The 24,589-nt window shown below is 41.6% G+C and overlaps 1 protein-coding gene across 5 annotated transcripts in view; it reads left to right on the top strand.

Annotated features, from left to right (window-relative positions):
- VCAN (versican) overlaps window positions 1-21,137 on the top strand; it is a 136,618-nt gene extending 115,481 nt beyond the window's left edge. For all 5 annotated transcript variants that reach the window (XM_083465112.1, XM_083465111.1, XM_083465109.1 and 2 more), the window contains 3 exons: window positions 17,922-18,066; window positions 19,056-19,238; window positions 19,932-21,137. In XM_083465112.1, coding sequence (XP_083321238.1) covers window positions 17,922-18,066; window positions 19,056-19,238; window positions 19,932-20,062 — 459 coding nt within the window. In that variant the 3' untranslated portion in view covers window positions 20,063-21,137. The remainder of the gene's footprint in view (window positions 1-17,921; window positions 18,067-19,055; window positions 19,239-19,931) is intronic.
- The last annotated feature ends 3,452 nt before the right edge of the window (window positions 21,138-24,589 follow it).

Genomic DNA, 24,589 nt, shown 5'->3' with positions numbered 1-24,589 from the left:
AATATCACTCAAGAAATCACTCAAGATATCCCTCAAGTAATTAAGGAACAAAAGAAGAAAAGGCACACTAACCTGGGAACTTCCTCTCTGCCCAGAACGTTGGAGGCTATACACCACACCCCCTCAACAGTATTTATAGGAACTCAAACACTGAGATCCTGCTCTGTTCCAGTAACAAGAAGCCGAAAGCACCAGCCTGAAGATGACGAGTGAGACCTCGTCGAAATGTCGCCTAGACACCCCAACTCTTACACGGGAAGACACCCGAAGACACCAAAACCTGCATATATATATATATATATATATGCAGGTTTTGGTGTCTTCGGGTGTCTTCCCGTGTAAGAGTTGGGGTGTCAGCCCAACTCTTACACGGGAAGACACCCGAAGACACCAAAACCTGCATTCCTGTACCCGTGAAAATCTACGAAAACATATATATATATATATATATATATACACACACATATATATATGATTTTTAGCCTGTGGAAGAATAACATGTCCACAGACTGTGCACAGATCCTGGAGCTACGCTGACCATTTGCCTTCTGTTGTCAGGGCTCCAGGAAAAGGTCTGGTCCTGGCATCCCTTCTGACTATCACACATGACAGCTTCAGAAAGAAGTCACTGAAGAATCCGCCTTGATTGATTACCATTTAGAGTTTACCGGAGGGTTTGAGCGGCTTTGTGTGTGTGCATGTGTTTGAAGGACCCTTTTCTTTAAGAGCTGCTATTTGCTGCAGGTGACAGTGTATAAAATGAAAAAGGGGAGCAACTCTTTCCTTCTCTTAATGTGCTATATTGCTGACATACTTTATTGCTGGAACAAATGTGCTTTATTGTGCCTTGAGGAGCAGTTTCTCTTGGCGTGTGGCAGGAGAGAGCCTGTTTCTCCCCAGGGCACCCTCCCACCCCCTTTTTTCTCATTCTTGGAAGCCTCATACATTCTGTCTGTATTGTGGGCTTGAATGGCCTTGTTCTCCACTTACCATGTTTATCCTCCCCCCATGATTGAATGCATTCTAGCACTCCAAGAATTGTATTCGCAAGATCAGCCTGTCTTCAAGCTAGTCAGCATTAAACATGTGATAAACCTCAGGGTGGGAGAGCCAAGAATGGCATGGAACCAATCTTCAGACTCCAGGAAATGAAATCCTAATTCAGGCTTTTGAACAAACCCGAGTGTTAAATTTTTAGCTTCTTTTTTGAGATGAGGAAAAGAAGGCATTTGATGAGCAGGATAAGGACATCTGCCAACAGACCTCTTTCCGACTGATCTCCATCCCATTTTTTCTTCCTTTCTGTTAACCACTTCCCTCCACTTCTTTTCTTTAGAAACAATCAATAACGTTTATGCTTTTTCCAGCTTATACAAACAGGATTAAAGCCAAATTTAGCAGTGATTAGAGTAGTTCTACTGAAATCAATAGAACTTAATTCAGTCATTGCTAACATTAATGGATATCTTCTAAGCATGACCAGTATTTTATGCATCCCAAAGTGTTAAACAGCATGCCTTTGAATATCAGTTGCGTGGAAATAACAGCAGAAGATGCTATTGCACTCAGGTCTTGCCGGGGTTTCCCACAGATGTATTGTTGGTTACTGTGGGAAACATGATCCTGGACTCGACTGATCTTCATTTTGATCCAGCAGGGCTCTTATTCATTTCTTATGTAAACTTCCTGCCTTCCCAGCTCACTCAGCAAAAGAGAACTGGTCCCAACTTCCACTAGTTGCAATGAATATAATTTTAACCTGCCATCCTTCCCAACACTACAATTCTACGATTCTGTGCATCCTTTTTTTTATTTAAAGGGATGTGGAAATGTGCAAGCGTTTGGAGAGGAGGAAGGCAGGGGACTAGGGTATATGAGAAGCAGCAAAGAAGTCTACCATGGCTATATAAGCTTGCCCTCTTCATTGGCAGGGTGTCAAGAGCCGAGACTACAGTGGTACCTTGGGTTAAGAACTTAATCCGTTCTTAACCTGAAACTGTTCTTAACCTGAAGCACCATTTTAGCTAATGGGGCCTCCTGCTGCCGCCGCCGTGCCGCCATGTGATTTCTGTTCTCATCCTGAAGCAAAGGTCTTAACCTGAGGTACTATTTCTGGGTTAGTGGAATCAGTAACATGAAGCATCTGCAACTTGAAGCATCTGTAACCCGAGGCACCACTGTACATCTTTTCTGCACATTTTGATACAGCTTTTTCCAACTAATTAATGAATGTGCACTATGTTTTGAGCTGAATTCTGACACAGGTTATAGAACTGAAGGAAGTAACAAGTTCACCTGATAGTTCCTTGTGTTGTTTTACTAAGCAATGACTTACTGTGTATTTTCCTGAAAAGCTCTGCTATTCTATATACCAGAGTGGCTAACCTGCAACCCTCTAGATGTTGCTGGACTCTATTTCCCATCATCCCCAGACAGCATAACCAGCAGTCAAGGCTGATGAGAGCTGGAATCCAACACTGGGTGCCACAGGTTAGCTATCCCTGCTATAGATAGGAGAGTGGTAGTACTTCCGGGGGTATGGACACGTTGTGCTCCTTCTGGGGTAGTTTGTCCACCTTTGGTCCCCACCCTGCACTCAGCTGTCACCTGTGGTTCCCAGAAGCTGTTGGCAATGTCACAGCAGCCACACCCTGGGAAACCAGTGCAGTGATGCCTAACAAACAAAAGGGACTTCACTATGGATTTCACCCATCTGGGTTATCCAATGTACGTCACTGTGAGGCTCTCTGAAAGAATAATCCCACACTGGCCTAAAGGCACAACCTTGCTTATACGTCTAGTCAGTGCCTAGATGGGTGATAGCTTGGAAACTGCCTGTACACGTTCTTGGGCTCCATTATGGAGGAAAAGCAGAAGATAATGTATATTTTAAAATGTGGGATATGGAAGTGTAATTAGTAGGCAAAACAGACAGATAAATGAATGAATGTATCCAACACAGAGTTCTGAAATAAATTATGAATTGGCACAATGAAATATTTTCAACTGCTGTCAGCTTTGTCTTCAGAAATTCTCTTCTGTCACTTCTGCTTTTGTTTTTCTCCTTTTCCTGGTTTCTTCTTCATAGGAACAGAACATTTTAATGGGAAACTACCATGGCAAATTATAGAATGTGCTTTAGGGTTGCTTCAGTGCATATCTTTTTCATGAAGTTATTGAGGAAGTTCTCAGTTTCCTCATGCTGTCCATATAAGGCAATTTGTTTGGCAAGAACTGGCAATATATATTTTTAGAATTGAATCGTGTTTTATAGTATTGGAGGAAACAGATTATCTAGTCCAGCTGTTTTGGAAGTCCAAGGATTCTCCATCACAAAGCTTTGCTCCAACTGGTTAAACTGGGAAGGGCAAATGAGCAGAGGAAGAAAGCCCCAGGGTGGTAACAGTTGGGGGGGTGTACCTGAGCTCAAGAACAATCGCATAGTACTTTTGTTCCAAACCATTCAATATTTAATTTCCAGCTGTAGTGATATCTTTTGTCTCATGTGGAGAAGCATCTCTTACTTTCAAATCTTAGAAGAAAAATAAATTTTGGTTGAAATAATTTGTTTCTTAACCCAAAAAATCAATTTTTTTTTCCATTTTTTGAACCTTAAAGAAAATAAAAATATAAATTAAATGAAATTTTTAGCAGGTATATTTGTATAGTTGGTGGCTGTAGCTTATTTAAAAACTACAGCTCATAAATGTTTGATCATTGCTAGGGTCTAGGGAATTGCATACAGAATCACAGATTTATAGAACATAATCATAGAATGATAGAATTGTAGAGTTAGAAGGGGCATCGAGGAATCTCAGCTAAAGCATCAATGACAGTTGGCCATCCAACCTATGCTTAAAAATCTCCAAGGGAGTCCATTCCATTGTCAAACAGCTCTTACTGTCAGAAATTTCTTCCTGATGTTTAGTCAGAATCTTGTAACTTGAATCCATTGGTTCGGGTCCTAGCCACTGGATCAGAAGGAAACAAGCTTGCTCCCTCTTCTATGTGACTGCCCTTTAGATATCTGAAGATGGTTACCATATCTCCTCTCAGTCTCCTCTTACTCAGGCCAAACATACACAGCTCCCTCAACCATTCCTCATCAGGCTTGGTTTCCAGACCCTTGATCATCTTGGCTGCCCTTCTCTTCTACCCAATTTAATCTTCTACCCATTTTTAAATAAGGAGATACTTGGGGGAATCAGAGATCAGTAGATGTTCATATACAAGTCTGTAAGACTTGCTACATATGTTCTCTGAGGGCATGGTTCCTATTAAAAAAAAGCTTCCACCTGAAATTCCCATTGGAACCAAGACTTGAGAGAAGACTTCTTTGAATCAGGAGAAACTAGTTGCATGCTGAAATACAGTGAAGTTTTCATTTCAATAACTTCATTGAATGGCAACTTTTCACTCTTTTGCCCAGTAGTAGTATCTTTGCACAATGCCTTTGTACAAGTAAGGATCAACTGCTATATTGTTAACTGAATACTTCATCAATCAATGTGTTAGACGAGAAGTGTAATTAAGAATCAAGGGTCTACCTGTTCATTTTCAGAATTCTTGGGTTACTTTTTCCCATGGAAATTATCAGCTGTTGGCAATTTACCAGAATTAACAACTGTAAAAATACCAGACTTGTGCACTGCATTTTTTTTTTTCATACCCTGACTGGAATGCATATGAAGTTAACAAAAATAATTCCAGTAAGTGGAGTAAGCTTCTAATCCATGAGGACTCATTGACAAGCAAAGCTTTGCAGGAAAAAATGCTTAGGTCATTGCAGAGCCAACCACGAGCTGTCACACTGGAATCATTCTTCATGGACCAAACTAAATTGCTTTCATGCATTTCACCAGTAATACCTCAAGTTTTTCAAAAGCTTAAAAAAAAAAAGTTTGGGAAAACCACCCAAGAATAAAAAGGAGAGAGAGAGAGAGAGAGAGAGAGAGAGGGAGGGAGGGAGGGAGGGAGGGAGGGAGGGAGGGAAATGCAGTTCCTAGTATCTTGCACCCTGGAGGTGTCTGGAATTCAGGAGGGCTTCCTATATAAACATAGCTCTCTCTGTAGGGTTCATGCTTAGTGTTAAAGGAGCTTTATTAAAATTGCCGCAAGAGTTTGCATATGAACTGAACTGAACTTCATGAACAAAAGCAAGTTAAGACTTCTTACCAATGTAAAGACATAATTTGCTGCAACTCTTGAGCCAAGCACTTTTGAAAAGAATTTCAGGTCTCAGGTTTCATCCCCGGTGTCCCCAGATATGTCCCACTCCTGGGATTCCCATAGGCATCTGATTGTCCACTAAAAGAACAGAATGCTAGACTAAGCAAGACTTTGGTTTGAGCCAGAAGGACTACTCTTATGTTCTTATGGAAAGCTCACAAGCAGATCCAACTTGGACTCTCTTGTAGCCTGATTCGCCTTGTTCCAGGTTTTGTAGCAATAATAGCTGTGTGCCTAAGTCTAGACATAATATATTAGACATACCATGGTTTGTTCTAACCATAAGCCCCACATTACAATGTGACCTTCCAGGTGTAAAATATGCAAACCATTGCTTAGAGCTGCTTGTCTAGTGTTTCCCATCTGCTCTGTACTCAGCTTCAGAGCTGAGACTTGGCTTAGTGCTGTGCGTGAGCCAAGCCATTAAAGCTAGGGTTGCCATATTTCCAAAAGTGAAAATCTGAACACAAAAGTATTATTATTAATATTATTATTATTATTAAAATAATTTTCATTTATATACATTTCAGTAGTTTAACCATAGTTCTAACATTTCAAACCTCGACTTCCTTCTTCCTCTTTCTTCGGTTCCTTAAATTTATTTTATCATTTCCTGCATATTTTAACTTATTCTTTTATTCATCTATTTTGATTATATGTTCTTTTGAAACTGCAGATTATTACAATAATCTTACCAATGTCTTTATCTGTTGGACATAAAAGTTGTTCAGGAGCTTTTTTTAAGTTTTGCCCAAAGTTGTTGATCTCTCTCTCCCCCCCTTTTTTCTTTGCAAAATTTTTGGAGTTATTCTTATGCAATTTTGCCAAAATCTGTGCTTCCGATGTATGGCAGCCCTAATTAAAGCAAGTCATTATTTACCTATACCAGGGGTCTGCAACCTTTAAGACAAAAAGAGCCACTTGGACCTGTTTCCGAAGAGAGAAAAAACAGGGAGCCGCAAAACCATTGCGACATTTAAAACAAATATAACACTGCATATATTGTTTCTTACCTTAATGTCCGATCTGACGGCGGGCGGGTAGGTGACGTCGGGATGGTGCGTGACTAACGCACGCACCGCCCCCATGCGACTTCACAGCCAGTACAGCGCAAGCCACAATGCGCCTCCTCCCCTCGCTAGTATCCGCCCCGGAGCCGCGGCAAATGTGTAAAAGAGCCACATGCGGCTCCGGAGCTGCGGGTTGCAGACCCCTGACCTATACAGTGGTACCTCGGATTACATACGCTTCAGGTTACAGATGCTTCAGGTTACAGACTTTGCTAACACAGAAATAGTACCTCAGGTTAAGAACTTTCCTTCAGGATGAGAACAGAAATCGCACTGCGGCAGCGCGGCAGCAGCGGGAGGCCCCATTAGCTAAAGTGGTGCTTCAGTTTAAGAACAGTTTCAGGTTAAGAACAGACCTCCGGAACGAATTAAGTACGTAACCTGAGGTACCACTGTACAAGCCATGGTGCCATGTGAAATCTGAACTACAAAAGGATTTGACCATGGTTTCTTCATATTTCAGTCCTGTTGGATTTCCTGGGGCTTCCTTAGAAGGACATGGGAATTTTATGATTCAAGTCTTGACAAGCCTGGGTTGCTGCCCAAACTGGGGGGAAAGCCTTTATCATATAAACACAGGGGCATCTGTTGATCAAACAATTCCTGTCTCTAAGGTTTGAGTTCCTAAAGTTCTGCTGCTTCCCCCTTTTAATTACTTGAATTCTTTAAAAGAAAAAGAAGAAAAAGATACGCACATGCCGTGAGTAAATAGCCCCCTTCAGACATCATTAGGAGGTGTTTAAAAACCTTGTAGGGAAATTGCATTTCAAATAATTCAATTAGATTGGCGAGTGCCAACTTTGATATCAGCAAAGCCTAACCATGTAAACAGAAAAAAAGCAGGTATTGTTTTTGGCACATTTTCCACTGAACTTGGATGATTACCATTTTGCTATTCGGGACCTTTGCAAGCAGGCGAAGCTGTAAAGGAGTCCACTGGAACCATTCATGTTATGGATTAACTACTTACAGCTACTCGGGGTTGTGCGCTGGGCCTCTTTCTCACAGGGGGGAGTTATTCATATCCTTTGGAAAACGCTGCTGATAATTAGTACTTTGTATGGCAGTGAGCTCACTCACATTACACAAGATTAGTGCTTTATTAAACGAGCAGACTGGTCTCTGCAGCCAGATTGTGTCTCACCCCTGGCTCGCTGGCAGCAAGGAAACAGGCGCATTGCCACTTTAAAACTGTCCAGAGACCTATGCTCATTTCGCTTCCCTTCCATGCAGACACATTTCACATGTTTATAATATGGGTTTTCAGGATGCCAATGGGAAGAGGCAATGTTGCAACAAAAGGAAACAGAAGTTCTTTATGCGAAAAGAACAAAGCATTTTCTTTCTTTCTTTCTTTCTTTCTTTCTTTCTTTCTTTCTTTCTTTCTTTCTTTCTTTCTTTCTTTCTTCAGTTTTACCCTACACAAATCCGTGCCTGTGCCCCTTTCAGAGAGAGCATAAAGGAAGGTGGGGAGGGGAGAGAGACCGTGAGCCTTCCATGGAAGAAAGTTGCCTGGGAGAGTTAAATAAAACAAACAACCCCCGCTTGAGAGTGCTGTAGGCAGACTGCAGACAAAAAGCCTGTTGTGCCAAAGACCCCTGGGACCCTTGAATAAAAGGATTTTAAAACTTAGCAAATATTTTCATTTTTGGTTGGTACGGCTTCAATTTAAGATACCCATTTGACCTAGTCTGAGGAAGAGGAGGGGAAAGCCTGCCACTATAATTACTTGAAACATATTGTTTGGTGACAAAATTGTGTTTATTTTGCTCAAACTAGTAAAGACGCCACTCACACAGGCATTTGTTTGTATTTTTTGCTTAGTGAAACAAGGTAGCCCATTACCTTCAAGCAGCATATATATATGGGCGTTTTGCTTTGTTTTTTAATCTTTGGGCTGGAACAAATGAATCTTAGAAGGCAGAAGCAGATTTAGCCTGGAAGTGTCCCTCTTTTCCAGAAACGTCCCTGATTTAGAGAAGCCGTCCCGGTTTCTTATTTGAGTCCAGAATGTCCCACTTAGGATGTACCTATTTTCATTGGATAAATGTTCAAGGCCTTAGTTTTAACCTCCTCAGTTCTTCAAAGACTCAGACTAATACACCTCAGTGACTGCATCTCCCAATACCAGCTGCATGCTTCAGATCCAACCTTGCCATGTGAGCCAATAATATGTGCTGTGAAAAACAGGCCTTTGTGGTGGTTGTCCTGAGACTGTGAAGTGTTCTTGCTTTCCTTGGCCTCTTCCTGTTTTTTTGGAAAGGCTGCAAGGTGCTGCTTTTATGATTGCCATTTGGTATAACCGGATTTTTTAAATTGTTAATTATGTTTTTGCAAAGCTGGACATACACTAACTGAATTGTCTGCTGTTTTTCATGTTATAGTTGTGACAAGTTGGAAAAGCCATTTTAATCACAGAGACCCATAAAGTGTGTAGGATGGATAGGTAGGCAGGCTGTTTCTTCATTGTCTGACAGGGCTGGCCCAAGATATTTTGCTGCCTGGGGCAAAAAGCAAGGTGGCACCCCATCCCATTCAATGTACAGAAGCTGACTGGAGTGGCCGTCAAATCTTTCAACACTTGTGACAGGACGGCATCCTCCACCATATCCGCAACAGAGGGCAGCAGCTGGGCTTAGAGGGTGCAGAGCAGGCTGTGTGGGACACACAGATCTGTCACTCAGCACCTTGTAGCCACTGCCTGCTCCCCTGTATTTTCCACCTAAAGTGGTTGCCTCCCTTTGTCTAATGGTAGGGTGGGTCCTGTTGCCTGTTGTGATACTATGGCACAAATGTCTGAAATGGGAATTTTTGAGTGTAGTCTTCAGTGATGAATGGTTTGTTGTTGTTTTTTGTAAACTGCTGATGTAACAAAACCAGTTGCTTGAATCTGCATTTTATTAAGACTTGCTCTAAAAACCCAGTTCCTCTCTTTGTTCTTCCTTCTCGTTTCCTCTCCCAGCTAGAGACACCATACCATTAAGCACACGAAGCTCGCAGAAGGCAATGGGAAGATTGTGATTGATTTCCTTGGTATTTGTGCTGAGCACTAAAGGAATCACATCTTTCCGGTGTATTAAAGCTCTTAACCTCCTTTAATCAAGGGCGTTTATTATCCTGGTTCAGCAACGAGTAAACAGCTCCATCTAGTGGGGATTTTCCATGACGCTGAATAAGCATTTACACTGAGCTGATCTCTTCAAGTTTTGGTGGAAAATAGCTTTAAATCCCCAAATGATTGCTCCCCAATAGCAAAATAAAAATTCAGAGCATTTTATTTAATTTTTTAACATAAGGCACTTTTTTATACTAGTAAATCATTGTGAGACATGCGGAAAACATATCTCGGAAGATATATGTGCTGAGAGATCCACAGGCTTAAAATTTGGCATGCAGTCAGAAAGTTAATAGTATCCCACATCCTAATAAGTCATGTTAGGCCCTTTCATGTGGAGGGTTCTCAGGTGTCTGGTGTGCAAAACTCAGTGTACCTGAGGTACACATGTAATATTTACCCTAGTCCAATCAGCAGACTCCAGTAGGAGGGAGCTAATAAGATTTTATGTGGGTGGCACATCCAAAGTAGAGACTTGTATAACTTTTTGTCTGTCCTGCATTAAAGTATGCAGATCTGCTTTCTGAACGTTCCCATCAACTCTCTTATTTTTTTACTCGGAGTGGCACGTTTAACCATGCAACTAGATTAGATCTATCCTCCCCTGATTCATTGTAGCCTCCTGGGGAATTCCAATGATACATTTGTCTTTTCCCACCTCTGTGTGTGAATTGGCAGCACACATAAGTTCGTCAATAGTAGCTGTTGGGATGGGAGAATATCTCTCTTCTGTTCTGTGCAACATCTCCGCCTTGATTCAGAAGGGGAAGGTGGAGTTTGTACACTTTTTCAAGTCTGGCAAAACCTGCTGGTTACACTGTACAAACACATGACTCCTAAACACACTGTTTTTGTGTGTGCTTAGGATTTTTGAACGTACATAATAACATGTGAAGGAGACAAACACATCTGTCAAACTGGTACACTTAGGCACTGATCTTAAACACCAGGCTTGGGGAACTAGTGGCTCTCCAGCTCTTGTTGGACTTCATATCCCATCAGCCCAACCAGGGATGGGAGGGCTACAGGTTCGCTACCCCTGTAATGCAAACTGTGATGCCCCATTGAATACACTGCAACCTATTTCTGGGTTGACAAGTCTCTTGACTCTCTTATCATTGCACCTATATAGTACACGTTGATAAAAATGTTTGTAGCTTGCACACTTTAGGTGTGCATTTAAAAACCATGTTTGTTTTTGCTACATCTAAAAAGTGCCATGGGCAATGTGCAGTGTTACACTAATTAAAAGCTGCCTTCAGTGGAACCAAAGCCATGCTTAGCTCATTATGAATCAGCTCAGTCTGAACTTACTAAACTAAGGCCACCCTTGATAGGCCAACTTTCAGACAACCCAGCTGTTCATGTGGGCAGTGGAAGGACTTTACTTGAAGCTAAATAAACTTCAGAAGAAATTTACCAGTGTAGGAAGCACACTTTCTAGATAAAAACCTGAAAGGTCTTATCTGCCTCAGTGGAAGAGTTTTTCCCCCTAATAGATAGGAGGGATTATGGGAAAGACAACACTAGTTAATGAAGGTTTCCGGTGTTCAGTTTTAAAGCACTCACTGATAAATGCTAGGCTTATTTTGCTTTGCTTTGAAGGTGTCCTTGGCTTCTTGGGTTTTATGAAAGGCTTGTAACATTCCCCCTGCCCACATAGACAAAAAATTTCCAGGGGATAGTGGAAGGAAGAGAAAGAAAACCTCAGTTCTCTTAAGGAAGCATTTAAAGAAGCTGAAAATTAAATGACTTACTTACTTAATTTTGGGACTTGTTTATTAGAAAGAGCCACATCCTTGATATTGGATGCTCATTGGATTCTCACACAACGGTCAAGTAATTATGCTTTCTGCATTGGCAGTTGATTTAGTCGCGGTTCATTACACTCTGTCCCATTGACTGCTCTGGAATGTGAAATCCCAACTATTGATCCCAGGCACTTGGTGGGGATTTCAGAGATAAAAGGGATAGCTGTTATCATTCAGTATCTATTGCATTGCTTAGATACTGTTCAGGACAGATTCACCTTGACGACATTCAAACAACTGAAGAGCCATGAGAATTACTTATTGGTTACCCAAGTAACTAAGCTGCTATAAAGCCAGAATAGGTTAGGATATATGCAAAAGATTTCAAGAAAGAAAAGCTAGAGTTGTATATTTTGGATGTGCGTCGTGAGTGAATGACAAAACTTAGCAAGCAGCTAACAAAACCAATTGTTGTTTTTATCTTGTTTTGTCTAAATGCAGTTTCAAGAAAGGATTTCTGTATCTCTTGTGGCATGGAGCAGTATAATTTAACTGAAACTAAAATGTTAGATACCATAGAAATGGGTAGCAGTAGGAACACAGTCCTATAACTAATAAGGAATGACCACACTACTGTATATACTTTCTCTGAAAGAATGATAAATTATTGGAAAGTGGTGCTTAGTTGGCGATGCAGAAAGCAGCTTAAATTTCCTGTAATGAATCTCACCAAGAAAGATCTATGTGAAAGCCAGCATGGGATTATAGTTTGGATGTCCAATTAGGACTGGAGAGTTGCAGATTTAAGTCTACCCTCGGCCATAAAGTTAATATAGTGACCATGGGCCAGCTAATGTTCCTCAGCTTAACCTACTTTACAGGGTTGTTTGAAAAATATGGGTAGCATGCACCATCCTAAATGAGGAATTCTCCCAAACTGGGGTTGCCTCTTCTATGCTGGTGCCTTCTACAATACATCTGCATCATCTAAAAAACAAAGACAGTGTGTTTTTGGCTTCAGAACTCTTGTTCAGTTAACTTGCAAATTCAATGTATTGATGAACTATTTAATTAATTGAAGCTTGTAAACAAATCAACTTAGAGAGACGCCCCTGTTGGTGAAGCAACCACAAGCCATTGCTTTGTTCTTTTCTTGTGGGGAGGCCCAGAGGTTGAGCAAAGTGTGTCCTTCCCTTCAACCGATGACAATGTGCTGCCATAGGATTGTGCCATTTCTGCATGCATTGGGAAATGGGCTTTGAACATGGTGCTTCCATGACCACTCCCCATTTTACCCAGCTTCCCTTCCCTTTAGCAGGATTCCCCAACAACAGCATCTGTCATCTAAGGCAGCTGCTTCAGTTAGCCTAATGGTAGGGCCGGCCGTGCACCCACTTGCTTTTCAGGAAATGGAGTACAGGAGAGCTTGGGTTCAAATGGATGTCAAAGCTGGAAGTACCAAAAATCTGTTGAGAACATCTAACCATCTAGCTCAGCATCCTGGGCTATGCTGGTTTTGCTTCGGCATATGCTGTTTTATCTTTACCAGTGCTTTCCACCAGTTTTCCAGAGACTAATATTAAGTGAAGTGACCTGTAATTTCCAGGGTCCTCTTCCCCTCCACCCCCCCTTTTTAAATGGTGTTACATTGGCTACTTTCCAGTCCTCAGGTAGGGAAGCTGATCTTAGGGACAAGTTGTATATACTTGTTAGAAGATTGGCAATGTCACATTTCAGTTCTCATCTGTTGACACTTGTATGTGAGGATCACTCCTGTAAAGATCTCTGTGCATTTTGTTCCATATTCTTGATGCCCTGTATATTACCCCAAGCAGAACCACTCTGCACACACAGAACATATCCCCACATGCCATTGTATCTGTGGAAGCTTGCTGTTGTACCTGGATCATCCTTGGGTTGATTTAAGTACAAAAGCGAGACTTTTAGCTGATGGCTTCATTCATCTATTAAAGCATAACACTTTATTTCTTCATTTATACAAAGATGTAACTTAGCTGGAAAGTAACTGGGAAAGGGGTATTGTTTTTGTATCCGCCTGTTCATTTGGCTGGCTAAGCTTCAAAAATATAAGACATTGTTCTGTGCCAAAACTGGAAATGAAACATTCTGTTTCTCTTCCATGTGTTATTTGAAGAATACAGAAATAGAATAAAATAGAAAGTACAAAGACATGGAGCACAAACCACAGCAATGTTGCCTGCATGAGCCCTGTTGAAATTAGTTGATGGAAATCAGTTGAAAGCTTCTGCACAAGACACTTCCATGAATATACCAGGAGAAGCTCCCATGAAATGATGTCCGTTTTCACCTAAATCTATTAAAAGATATAGCTGGATCACGTTCCCATTAGTAGCCTTGCTCATGCATCACTTAACTGATACTGGGGTTGCCGAAATCCCAACCCTTAAAGTCTTGCGGCAGATTGTAGTTGTGGAGCTTAGTGAAAGATTGAGGTCCTTTCTTCTCATCAGAAAGTTCATTTATCTACTATTACTTTCCATCCTACTAGGGAGGGGTTGTACCTCTGGTGGGGGGGGTATATTGTGCTGCTTTTGGGGTAGTTTGCCTACCTTTGGTCCTCACCCTGCACTCGGCTCTCACCTATCGCTCCTAAAAGCTGTCCGCAAGTGACAGTAGCCACACCACAGGAAATGGTTTTGACTAGCCGGCTAAACCAGGTGAGGGTAGCTGATGGGTCTCAAACCCTCAGTGAGTTAGAGACTTTCCCTGCATGCCAAGACAGGCTCCAGCGGATTGGGTGGGCAAGACAGTCTAACAGTTATGAAGACACTTTCTGTACATGCTGTAGAGGGCAGTGAGAGGCAGATGGGGCTCATCAACCTGGGAAGGTAGCACATCTTGGAGGACATAGGAGCCAAGTCTTCGGGGCTGAAGTTCCTTCACCCCACCCATAAAATATTTAAGGAGGCTCGGGCCTCCCAAAGTTAATGGGCATTGTCATTCAAACAGTGCATGTGTGCTGTGTGATGGGATCAGTTATGCACGGCAGGGCTTACCTGGGTCACACCAATATTTTATTCAAGTTGGTACCCCTGGAGAAGGAAAATGTTGACTGCCTTGCAGGATATCTTTGGGAGAAGAAAAGGTTCATGAGCAAACTCTACACAAATGCAGAGCTGGATGGCGCCTTGCACACCGCCTTCCAAAAATTCCTGCAGCTTAGCTGATGCTAAACATATTGCTCTGCTTTCTTTGGACCACATCAATAAGGCCAAAAGAGAGGTCTTGTTGTCTAGGCAGCCCAGAACCTCCATACACACTGCAGGGCACCCAGGGGAGGTCACTTCAGTGTTGCTAATGCAGTAGTTGGACTTCACCCCCAGATGTGCGCTCAATTATCTCTGGAGACAGACGAATGCCAACAACAAGAAGCACGTGATGCCACACAGGTAGTGGCAAAATGTAAAGCTTGCCTTGATCATATGAGCTGTGGTCCTCCAGATATTGTTGAGCTACAGTTCTCTCCAACCCTGGTCACTAGCCATGTTAGTTGGGACTGATGGGAGTTGGGAGTCCAACAACAACTGGAGGGCCGCAGTTGCCTCACCAGAGCCATCTGAGCACCATCTGCGCTGGGATCTTCCAATAACTGGTCTGCATCAGTTAAACCTGACTTCCACCCATATTTGTAAAAGGAGGAATCAAGCCCCCAATGCACTTGTCTTGTGCCATGTTTTAATGCGGGCCGAGGGAACCGTTTCTGAAGGCTTATCTCCCCATCAGTGATGCTTGCCTAAATAAGGAAATGGAAAAGTTCAATATGTGTAGCATGGAGAGTTAAGAAAGCATTTCAGGAGTCTGGAACCTCCTCTGTTAAGTGGTTCTGGCATTAGTAAAAAGCAGCATGCGGGTCAGAAAGCCAAAGTAAATGTGCACAGTGATGATATCAGCTGTGAGGCAACAGCACGTTACGGCTGGGGATGTGGTGCAATCTTGCAAAATCCATTCCATGGGACTGAAGGGCCTTGCCAGCAGCATATGCAAGCCAGGGCTCACGGCTGTTATTGCAGGCCCTTGATGTAAAGGCTCTTGAATCTTTGTTGGCTGGAATGTAACGTCTTGAAATCCCAGGGCTGCCATTTCTGCCAGGAGTTGACCACCAGCATCCCCTACTAGCATATGGAAACTAAAATGAATGTTCAGCTATTGGAGGAAAAGGTGTTACCTAGAGGCTTGGCTACAGAGTGACTGAAGTCACTTAGTAGTTTTGGATGAGGTTTGCAAAATAAGCCCTGACTCTTGCAGTTATATTCAGAGTTTTGCACCTGGTTAGAAAGCAAGTCAGTTCATTGCTTGGGATAGAATTGTAGAGTTGGAAAGGACCCTGAGGGAGTCTGTTCTGCTGTCAAGCAGCTCTTGCTGTCAGAAAGTTCTTCCTGATGTTTAGTTAGAATCTCCTAGAAGACCAATGTGTATTATACCATGATACCAGGAAAGAATGATCCTATGCATATTTATATAGGGAAAAAAGACGCTGTAGTTTAGTGGGTCTTACTCACAGATAAGTAAGCATAAGACTGTAGCCCTAGCCTTATGGCAATTAAAATGTTTTATAGCCTGGCACAGACAATACTTTTAACGCAGCCCAATTTAGAAGTCTACAGTTCACTTGCCTGTATACATAAAACGCTATTATTGACATACTGGAGGAAATACGACACTAAAATACTATACAGTATTCAAAATACTATATCCCGCTTTTCCACAGCCAGGATAATTAAGCACCACTTTTGTGTGATGCATTAACTTTATTAGTAAAATGTTCTCAGAAAGACATTATGTTTGGATTACTAGATAAAGAATTAAAGGAAAACAATTTGTACTTTTTATAAGCATGTAAGTGGACCAGCTCCAAGAAGTAAGCACTGAGATTAAATAAAAGCACTTGTGAACTGTGCCATTATGACCATTTAAGGGACAGAGTGACTGGTACGTGCCAGGTATTTATGAGGATTCTTGCTCTTCTAGAAACTTATTTTTATCCACCATTAATTTCTACTTGAAATGAAAGTTTTGTAGCACCACAGAGAAAAGCTAAAAAGATTTCAAGTATTCTCCCTCTCTTTTCCTGGTCACTCATATATCTGTACCTGTACGCAAGACAAAGAATAGTACAATGTAGTACTTATTCTGCCGTAGTCCTATTTATTCAGATAAAGAGTTTTGAAACGTTGTTGTTGTTTAGTCGTGAACCCATGGACCAGAGCACGCCATGCACTTCTGTCTTCCACTGCCTCCCGCAGTTTGGTCAAACTCATGCTGGTAGCTTCGAGAACACTGTCCAACCATCTCGTCCTCTGTCATCCCTTTCTCCTTGTGCCCTCAATCTTTCCCAATATGTTTTGAATATGTTTTGAAACATATTCTAATGCTGTGCATTACAGAAATGAAAAAGGGATATCTTGGCAAGGCAAGCATTTTCTCTCTCTGGGCTAATTGAGAAACAAGACACAAGGCTGTAGTAGTACATACTGGATAGTACAGAATGTCCACATGGAAATCTCTGATGGGTGCTTCCATGTTAGACTCTTGACTAAAATTTCAGCTTTCTCAGTTATTAATACAAGTATTTCACTATTTTCAGGGAGGGATAGAAGATGTGATGGCAACATACCTTTAAAAATTAGAAAATAGGTCAAACAAACAATCCTCCAATATATTTGAAAACTTTCTGATTCCTAAACTAAGGACCTACCCAAATGTGATGCTAAATGCATATTTGCCCTGAGGAGTGGCTGGCCTAAATGTGATGTTAAATGAATCTTTGCAATTGGGAGTGGCCAACGGGGATGGCAGTGGCACTTGGCCTTCTGCCCCTGCTGTTTGTTGCTGGGAGAGGGAGGTTGGCACTGTGTGAACACAGCAGAAGGAGTGCCAGATCAACCTGCCTTATAGCACTGACTTTTCCCTAGCCTTGCTTTTCACCCTCTCAATCAGCCACAGCATCATCAGTGCCAGGAGACCAGCTGGGTGCTCCTGCTCCTGTGTCCTTGCTTGGTGCTGTAGTCTAAACCACTGAGCCTCTTGGGCTTGCCAATCAGAAGGTCAGTGGCTCAAACCCTCGTGACGGGATGAGCTCTCATTGCTCTGTCCCAACCCCTGCCAACCTAGCAGTTCGAAAGCACACCAGTACAAGTAGATAAATAGGGACCACTGCGACAGGAAGGCAAACGGTGTTTCCGTGCGCTCTGTTTTCCGTCACGGTGTCCCGTTGTGCCAGAAGCAGTTTAGTTATGCTGACCACATGACCCAGAAAGCTGTCTGTGGACAAACACCGTCTCCCTTGGACTGAAAGCGAGATGAGTGCCACAACCCCATAGTCCCCTTGGCTGGACTTAACCATCGAGGGGTCCTTTACCTTTACCTTACAGTATTTAATGTATACATTTCAAAAAAATTTAAAATAAGAGCTATGGTACTCGGGGAAGGATAATTAGTGGAATAGCAATGGGTGGAGAACCCTTCCCCATTTACTGTGATCCTGATGAAAATCCCCCCTCTGAAGCTGCTATTTGCATTGGGAGGGAACACTTTATTGACTTATTGGGAAATTTTCTTCCCAGTGCAGATAGCAGCTTCAGAGGACAGGTTTTCCTTGGGAGTACGAGGAGGAAGGAAATATTTACACTTCATTGGTCCTTAACTTAGCAAGCCCTGCTTGAATTCAGTTTCTCTTAAACCATGCTTCTGGTATTTTTCCTTTATCTTCTTCAGCAATATGAAAACTGGAGACCAAACCAACCAGACAGTTTCTTTTCTTCTGGAGAAGATTGTGTTGTTATAATTTGGCACGAGAATGGCCAGTGGAACGATGTACCATGCAATTATCATCTCACCTACACTTGCAAGAAAGGAACAGGTAAAGATTTTCAGACCAGGGTCACAAATTGCCACATGAAATACACAAGAAGTGCAGGCTTGTGAACTTACGTGTGCAAGTCATAATGTCTGAATACTAGCATATTTCATTGCACGCCAAGCTATGTTAGTGCTGCAGAAATCAGTGCTGGCTGTGTTATTGAAACTGGCTCCATGCCATTACTAAAAATGTGCTGAAACAAATGAATGCATTCTAAGAAGAATTCTTCATCCCAACTTTAGCTTTCTTGTAATTTCATGTTTCAGCTGTGTAAGAGAAAAATGCAATGACATATGACTGCCATCCTAACTCCACTTATTTTAATTCAGCACTGAATTCAATAGGCTTTATTTCTGAGTAGATGTGCTTAGGATTGTGTTGTTCCACTTGTGAGATCCTTCAATGAGCAGAGTTCATTCTCATGAGGGTTTGGTCCCAAGGGTCCCTCATATGAGCAAAAATGCCTATATGCAAAGTACCCCCTTGGAACTGCCCCCCCATGAGCAATCCTAGTTTTCTGGAGCTGGCATGCCTTGCCCCCCAAATCAGACAAAGAGCTTAAAAGCTCTTTCGTGGTGGGTAACCCAGGCAGACCTGGCATGAAAAGAGCTTTTAACCTCTGTGCCTTGATTGTGGGGCAAGGTCATCTCAGCATGCTGGTTCTCGGATGCTCTCACAACATCTCAAACGGCCGTCGATGTTCCCGTGAGATTTCACACGAGCCCTCCTAGCCTTCCTCCAATGTTATAAACTTCTAGTGACTATTTAGGAAAGGTTGAAAATTGTTGTAATCAAATTAAGTTATACTTCCAATTGACTAATTTAGTTTTTAAAAATGAAGGCTAGGGGTCCCCACCCCTTTAATCAAACTCTCTAAAAATGAATGAGAACCCAGTCTGAATAGTGGGCTTTTTGGAGAGAGAAGGGAGCTTTGTCCAAGATTATGGTGTGGAAGAAAACTGACAATAAGTCTGAATTTGTACTTTTAGTTGCCTGTGGCCAGCCCCCAGTTGTAGAAAATGCAAAGACTTTTGGGAAGATGAAGCCTCGTTATGAAATAAACTCCTTGATCAGATACCACTGCAAAGATGGTTTTATCCAGCGCCACGTTCCAATCATCCGGTGCCAAGGGAATGGACGATGGGATTTGCCTAAAATTACCTGCATGAATCGTGAGTTGCCTATGCAAAGGGATTTGTGATTGGCAAGGTTCAGGCTAGACCCTCACCAGTCTGTCAAATGTCTTTGCATGGAGGAGGAGAGACCATTCCCTGCCCCAACACACCTCTCCACTCTACCCTGTAGATAGTGTTATTTAATGCAGGTGTTCCATACAGGTGTATGACCATTCTGATGCTCATTTGATTCCATCGTCTTATTTTTATGATGTGGGAGAATTGTGCAAATTGGACATCTGCACAATTGGGATTTCCAAACAGAGAGCCCGAATTGCATGTGACTCTAGGATGGTTCACAGGTTACCCTGAATACAGTACAAGCCGTCTTTGCACTTGTACAAACATTTGTGTGAAAGAGTGTACACTTGTTCATATGAACAGCTCTGCTGTTATGTAGGCAGGTACACAGACTGTACACTGGCTGAACAACACACATACATTACTGTATGAGTGTGTAGCTCAACTATTTGTGCTCCCAGTTTCACAGACTGCACCCTCGTTGAATGTAATGTGTGAACACCCATGTTACCTCCATGCCCTCTCCTCCACCACACAAAGACTCTATGCTGGTCAGGAAATGTCCGAACCTGAGTTCTGTGTCTAACACAGTGCATCTCTTCATCATGCTTCTAGTTTTGCTGGCATGCTTACAACATTTTCCTTCTTTTCTTTCTCTTTTGTTTCCAGCATCCTCATTCCAAAGGACTTACTCTAAGAAATATTATTATAAACATTCTTCACCAGGAAAGGGAAACTCATTAAATTCATCAAAACATTTTCATCGTTGGATCAGGACATGGCAGGATTCAAGGCGCTGAACACACTCTGGCAAAAGCGGGATGTTTTCCATGCCAGCCAAAGTCCTAACTTAACTGTGCCTTTTTAAAAATCAATTATAGGAGTATTACCAAGCATTTTTATTTTTTTTGAAAACTTAAGGACCTCAGAACTCTCAGCACACATCTGTGATTGCTACAAATGCAAAATCGAAAAGGGAGACATTGCCAGCCATCTATAGCATGTTAATGTTCATATGTCATTGATGAGGGAACATTAGAGTCCCTGTCCCAGCGTCCTATAATAATTAAAACTCTTCCATTTTAGCACCAATGATAATGTAAATAAGATGATTTAATGGTGTTTTAATGTGTGTTACGTTAAAAGAACAGCAACCCTGTATATACAATGAAATGTCACACTAAGTTCAAGTTTATTTATGGCTATTTGGCCTCAGAGGTCTTTAATCATTTTTTGTTTGTTTGTTTGTCTTGAGGTACTTCATCAGGCTGAAAATAATTTTAAATTGCAGTCTGCTCTCTCTTTTCTTTTTGTAACCATGGGAGAAAACGGCTGTTGCAATGGCTGAAGATGAGCAAAGTAGCAGAGGAACGCTGTTCTTTCCCAGCAGAGGTCCATAGAGAACTGTGTGTTGAAACCTTACACATAAGGAGCACAGCAAGCAGGAACAACCCTGAACAAGACTGCAATGTGGAACTTGACTTCCGTCCTTTTCAGCATTGGCACTGATTGAAAAGGGACTTGCCTGGAGGACTTTTTTTTAAAAGATGACAAGGAGGGCCTGTAGGAATAACAATAACAATAATAACAATAATAAGTGCTAATACAATAAATCTCAACCAGGGCCACTTTTTTTTTTAACGATGACTTTTACAACACTAACCGTGGGTCTACATTACAGCTCTCTGCATTTTAAGATGGAGATACGATAGACCTACAACTTTTGTTGTACAAAAAACCCGAACAAACGAAAAAGTAAATAATTTTGTATATATAAATATATATAACCATTTTTAATCCTTTTATAAAGTAATGAATGTTTGTGTATGAATGCTGCAGCTGTGAAGCGTACCTAAATAAATGAAGTAAGCCATACTGATATAATTTATTGGATGTTCTTTTTATCTTGAAATAGCTTGGTAGCTTGTTTTCAGCCTCCAAGCTCATCCTGATGCATTTGATAGAACTAGAGTTGGCTTCAAATGTTTTTGACTTGACTTGAGAGAATATATCTATATCTATATAATAAATGGGATCATGAGTGAGAGCTGTGTGACTTGTAAGCAATCAATACCTTGACTTGTGAATAATCTCTGTGTTCCTAGAACTATTGTAGATTTTTCTGCCTAACAGGCCTAGTATAAGGAGGGGATATGTCTCCTTAGCTCTTCTCGATTCATCTTCCATGGCCAGGTGGGGTACACTAATTGCAGAAAGTGGTACTTTCAAGGGCTAGGCTGGGTCGGTACTTTCAAGGGCTAGAAGTATCTTATCTCCAGATCTATGCCATGCCTGGGGAGCAAGAGTGTGTCTTCCCTCTCCACATTTCTGGTATGCCTTCCTCGCCTACAAAGCTGCCACTACCCACACAAGTGTGTGACATTCTAATCTGGCCTTGTGCATCAAGTCTAACACAGGACAATTTCTGGATTTTATCTGGGATAAAATTGACCACACAAAAATGGGTCTGCTCTGCATGGATGCCTGGTGATATCAGAGAAGCAGTATAGGCATTCCAGGAGTGCGCAGAGGGATGTAATGTACACTCTCTGCGTCAGGCACAAATGGTGGATCTTTGAACAAGTATGGTCCTATCTGGCCCAAAAGAACCCCCGCCCCAGTTGCAATATTCTGTTTTTAGCTTTGTTGAGGAGAGAAGAAAAGATCTGAAATGTTCTGTTCTTTGAATTCCAAAAACGTATTAAAGAAGAAAAATATTCTAGTTGTATCAGTACATGTGAAGTTTGTAAGTAGAAGGTAACATTAATCAATCAGTAAGGGCTAGCTGATAGACTGACCTCTTCATAATCCAATTCTGTTGTGTACGTTTAGTATGTGATGTAGCTATAGTTGTGAACAGAGCTCATGTGTACTCTCACAAGTCAAGAAACTGGCCCTGGATTTGTGCAGCAATGTGTCTTCACACATAAATGTTGTGCGGCTAGAATTTCATATAGATGCAGCCTCAAGTGGTGTGGATTATTTACTTGTAAAGGGCTTCCTCTCAAGTCCGAGGTTATGGTCTGAAGGCACATTTTGCTGACACTAAGCAACTCTGGACCCCTTCAATAGGCATGGGAAGACTTCCTGGGCCCCTAGGTGCCATGATGGAAGAGAGGCAGGATAAAATGTAAGAAAACAAATAGTAACTCTGATTTTGGCATGTTCCCCTAGGTAGTTTACAGTTTCCCACTGCCTGAAACCTCTTTCAGCTGAATTAATGCACCCTGAGAACTTGTGGTGACCATAGACTGATTAAATAATGTGTGAATCTATGATAGATTAACACAGTTTATTTCCTCTGTACAACAATCTGCAAACAAAATATGGAGGAATCTAAAAGAAACTGGGCCATTTATTAAATGAGCTTCAAGACAATAATGCACAATATCTGTCTGGCCAAAAAACCAGAGTTGGAGAGGAGTGGTGATATCCCATTTCAGGTGCCCTGTTGTGTGATGATCAGAAGCAAAACTGAACCATGCTGTAGGAAATAGGTGTGCTAACCTTCCATGTTAAGACTGAGGTAGTTGGCAGGTAAGCTTGCTCACCAAAGGTATACAATGAGCATAAACAATATATAGCTTCATTTTGTTGCACATTCAGTAGCTTCACTCTTACAAAGGCCCAGGGGTTCCCAGACTGGGACCAGTTTTGTGAAATGTAAAATCACCTTGAGAAGAATCATGGTCTCTCATAAAAAAGCTACCACTGTTTTGAAGTGTACATTTCTTTCCTTTTCTATACCCATAATACTTTTTTCACTATTTGTATTCTATTTTGTATGGTGTGTAATGTGAATGTTTTGGGGTTTTTTGTGAAAGAACTTTAGAAACCTTGTTAATTTTTTTATATATCGGCTTCTGGCTCACCAAAGAAATCTTGTTTTGCTCTACTGTGATATGTTCTGTTTATTGCATGTCTTCAAAATTAAGTCTATGTAATGTCAAGTTCTACTGATGAGTCAAGTCAAATAACCAAGAGCAACAAATACTGAGTGATGCAAACACTTTCATAACTTTTTTTCTACATTTCTAATAATAACTTTTTAGCTGATTAACCAGGGTCAATTTTTTTGATTGACTTTTAATGGGAAATTGATTTGACCATAGTCAATTAGATGCAGGTAATTTATGAAATCTGTTTTATAATATACCATATATATATATAAATATAAATAATAAATCTTGTGTAAACTGAGATTATTCTCAATAAACAGTATATATATGTCCTTTTGTACAAAAATACACTAGTGTAGGTTTTATCACTGCTTTTCACCATTTGTACTGCAACAGACATTTTGATCAGACATTTTGATCTTGTTGGTACCAGCACAAGGATTACTGCTGTTATTCCTGAGACTCGCTGACAAATCAAGGTAAGTGGGGGAGAGGGAACTGAAGAATTGCTGAACCTCAGCTCAGCCAACTAATAATACAAAGACTCTTCAAAGGATTTGAAAGTGGGGATATACTTTGCAAAGCAGAGGTGCTCTATCATTACAAAATAAAAAATAAAATCATTTGGCATTGTGCTAAGTAAGTGCATGTATTTCTGAGTCATGCCTGCCTTCCTTCTTAGTTGATTTCTTTGTGAAGGTTGGTCTTTGAAACAGTTTGCCAGTCTTAGTGAACATATGCACTGTCTGGCCCTTGCACCACCATGGTGGCTAACCTTCCCCCCCCCCCCCAGATTGGAGCTAGACTACAACTCCAATCTTCCCTGACTATTGGCCATGCTGATGGGTGTTGGGATACAATGGCATCTAGAGGGCCACAAGTTAACCGCCTCTGCTTTACACAATAAGCCCATTGTCCCATTCTCCAAGTCAATGGTCTGGGGCATGGGTAGGCAAACTAAGGCCTGGGGGCTGGATCTGGCCCAATCGTCTTCTAAATCTGGCCCGCGGACGGTCCGGGAATCAGTGTGTTTTTACATGAGTAGAATGTGCCCTTTTATTTAAATTGCATCTCTGGGTTATTTGTGGGGCATAGGAATCCGTTCATTTCCCCCCTTCAAAATATAGTCTGGCCCCCCACAAGGTCTGAGGGACCGGCCCCCTGCTGAAAAAGTTTGCTGACTCCTGGCTCTGGGTAAGGATCTCATTCCACTGAATCAAGGTTTGCTGGATCAAGAACAACCTTTTCAGTCCTTGCACTCTTGCTTGCCCCTCCCCTTGTCTCTTTTACATCTCGTTTCAAAGAAGGTAGTAGGAATGCATGAACATTTTCACGCTAAATTCTTTGTGCACAATCCAAGCAACCACATCCAAAAGACCAGTGGTTTCTGCGTTCTCCAAGCAATTGTGCACCAGGCACCCACTGGCC

This window comes from Podarcis liolepis, assembly GCF_965112155.1.
Source record: "Podarcis liolepis genome assembly, chromosome: 11".
In the NCBI taxonomy this organism is placed as follows: domain Eukaryota; kingdom Metazoa; phylum Chordata; class Lepidosauria; order Squamata; family Lacertidae; genus Podarcis; species Podarcis liolepis.
Note: the sequence above shows the minus strand (reverse complement) of the source record. Positions and strands in the feature narration are given on the sequence as shown.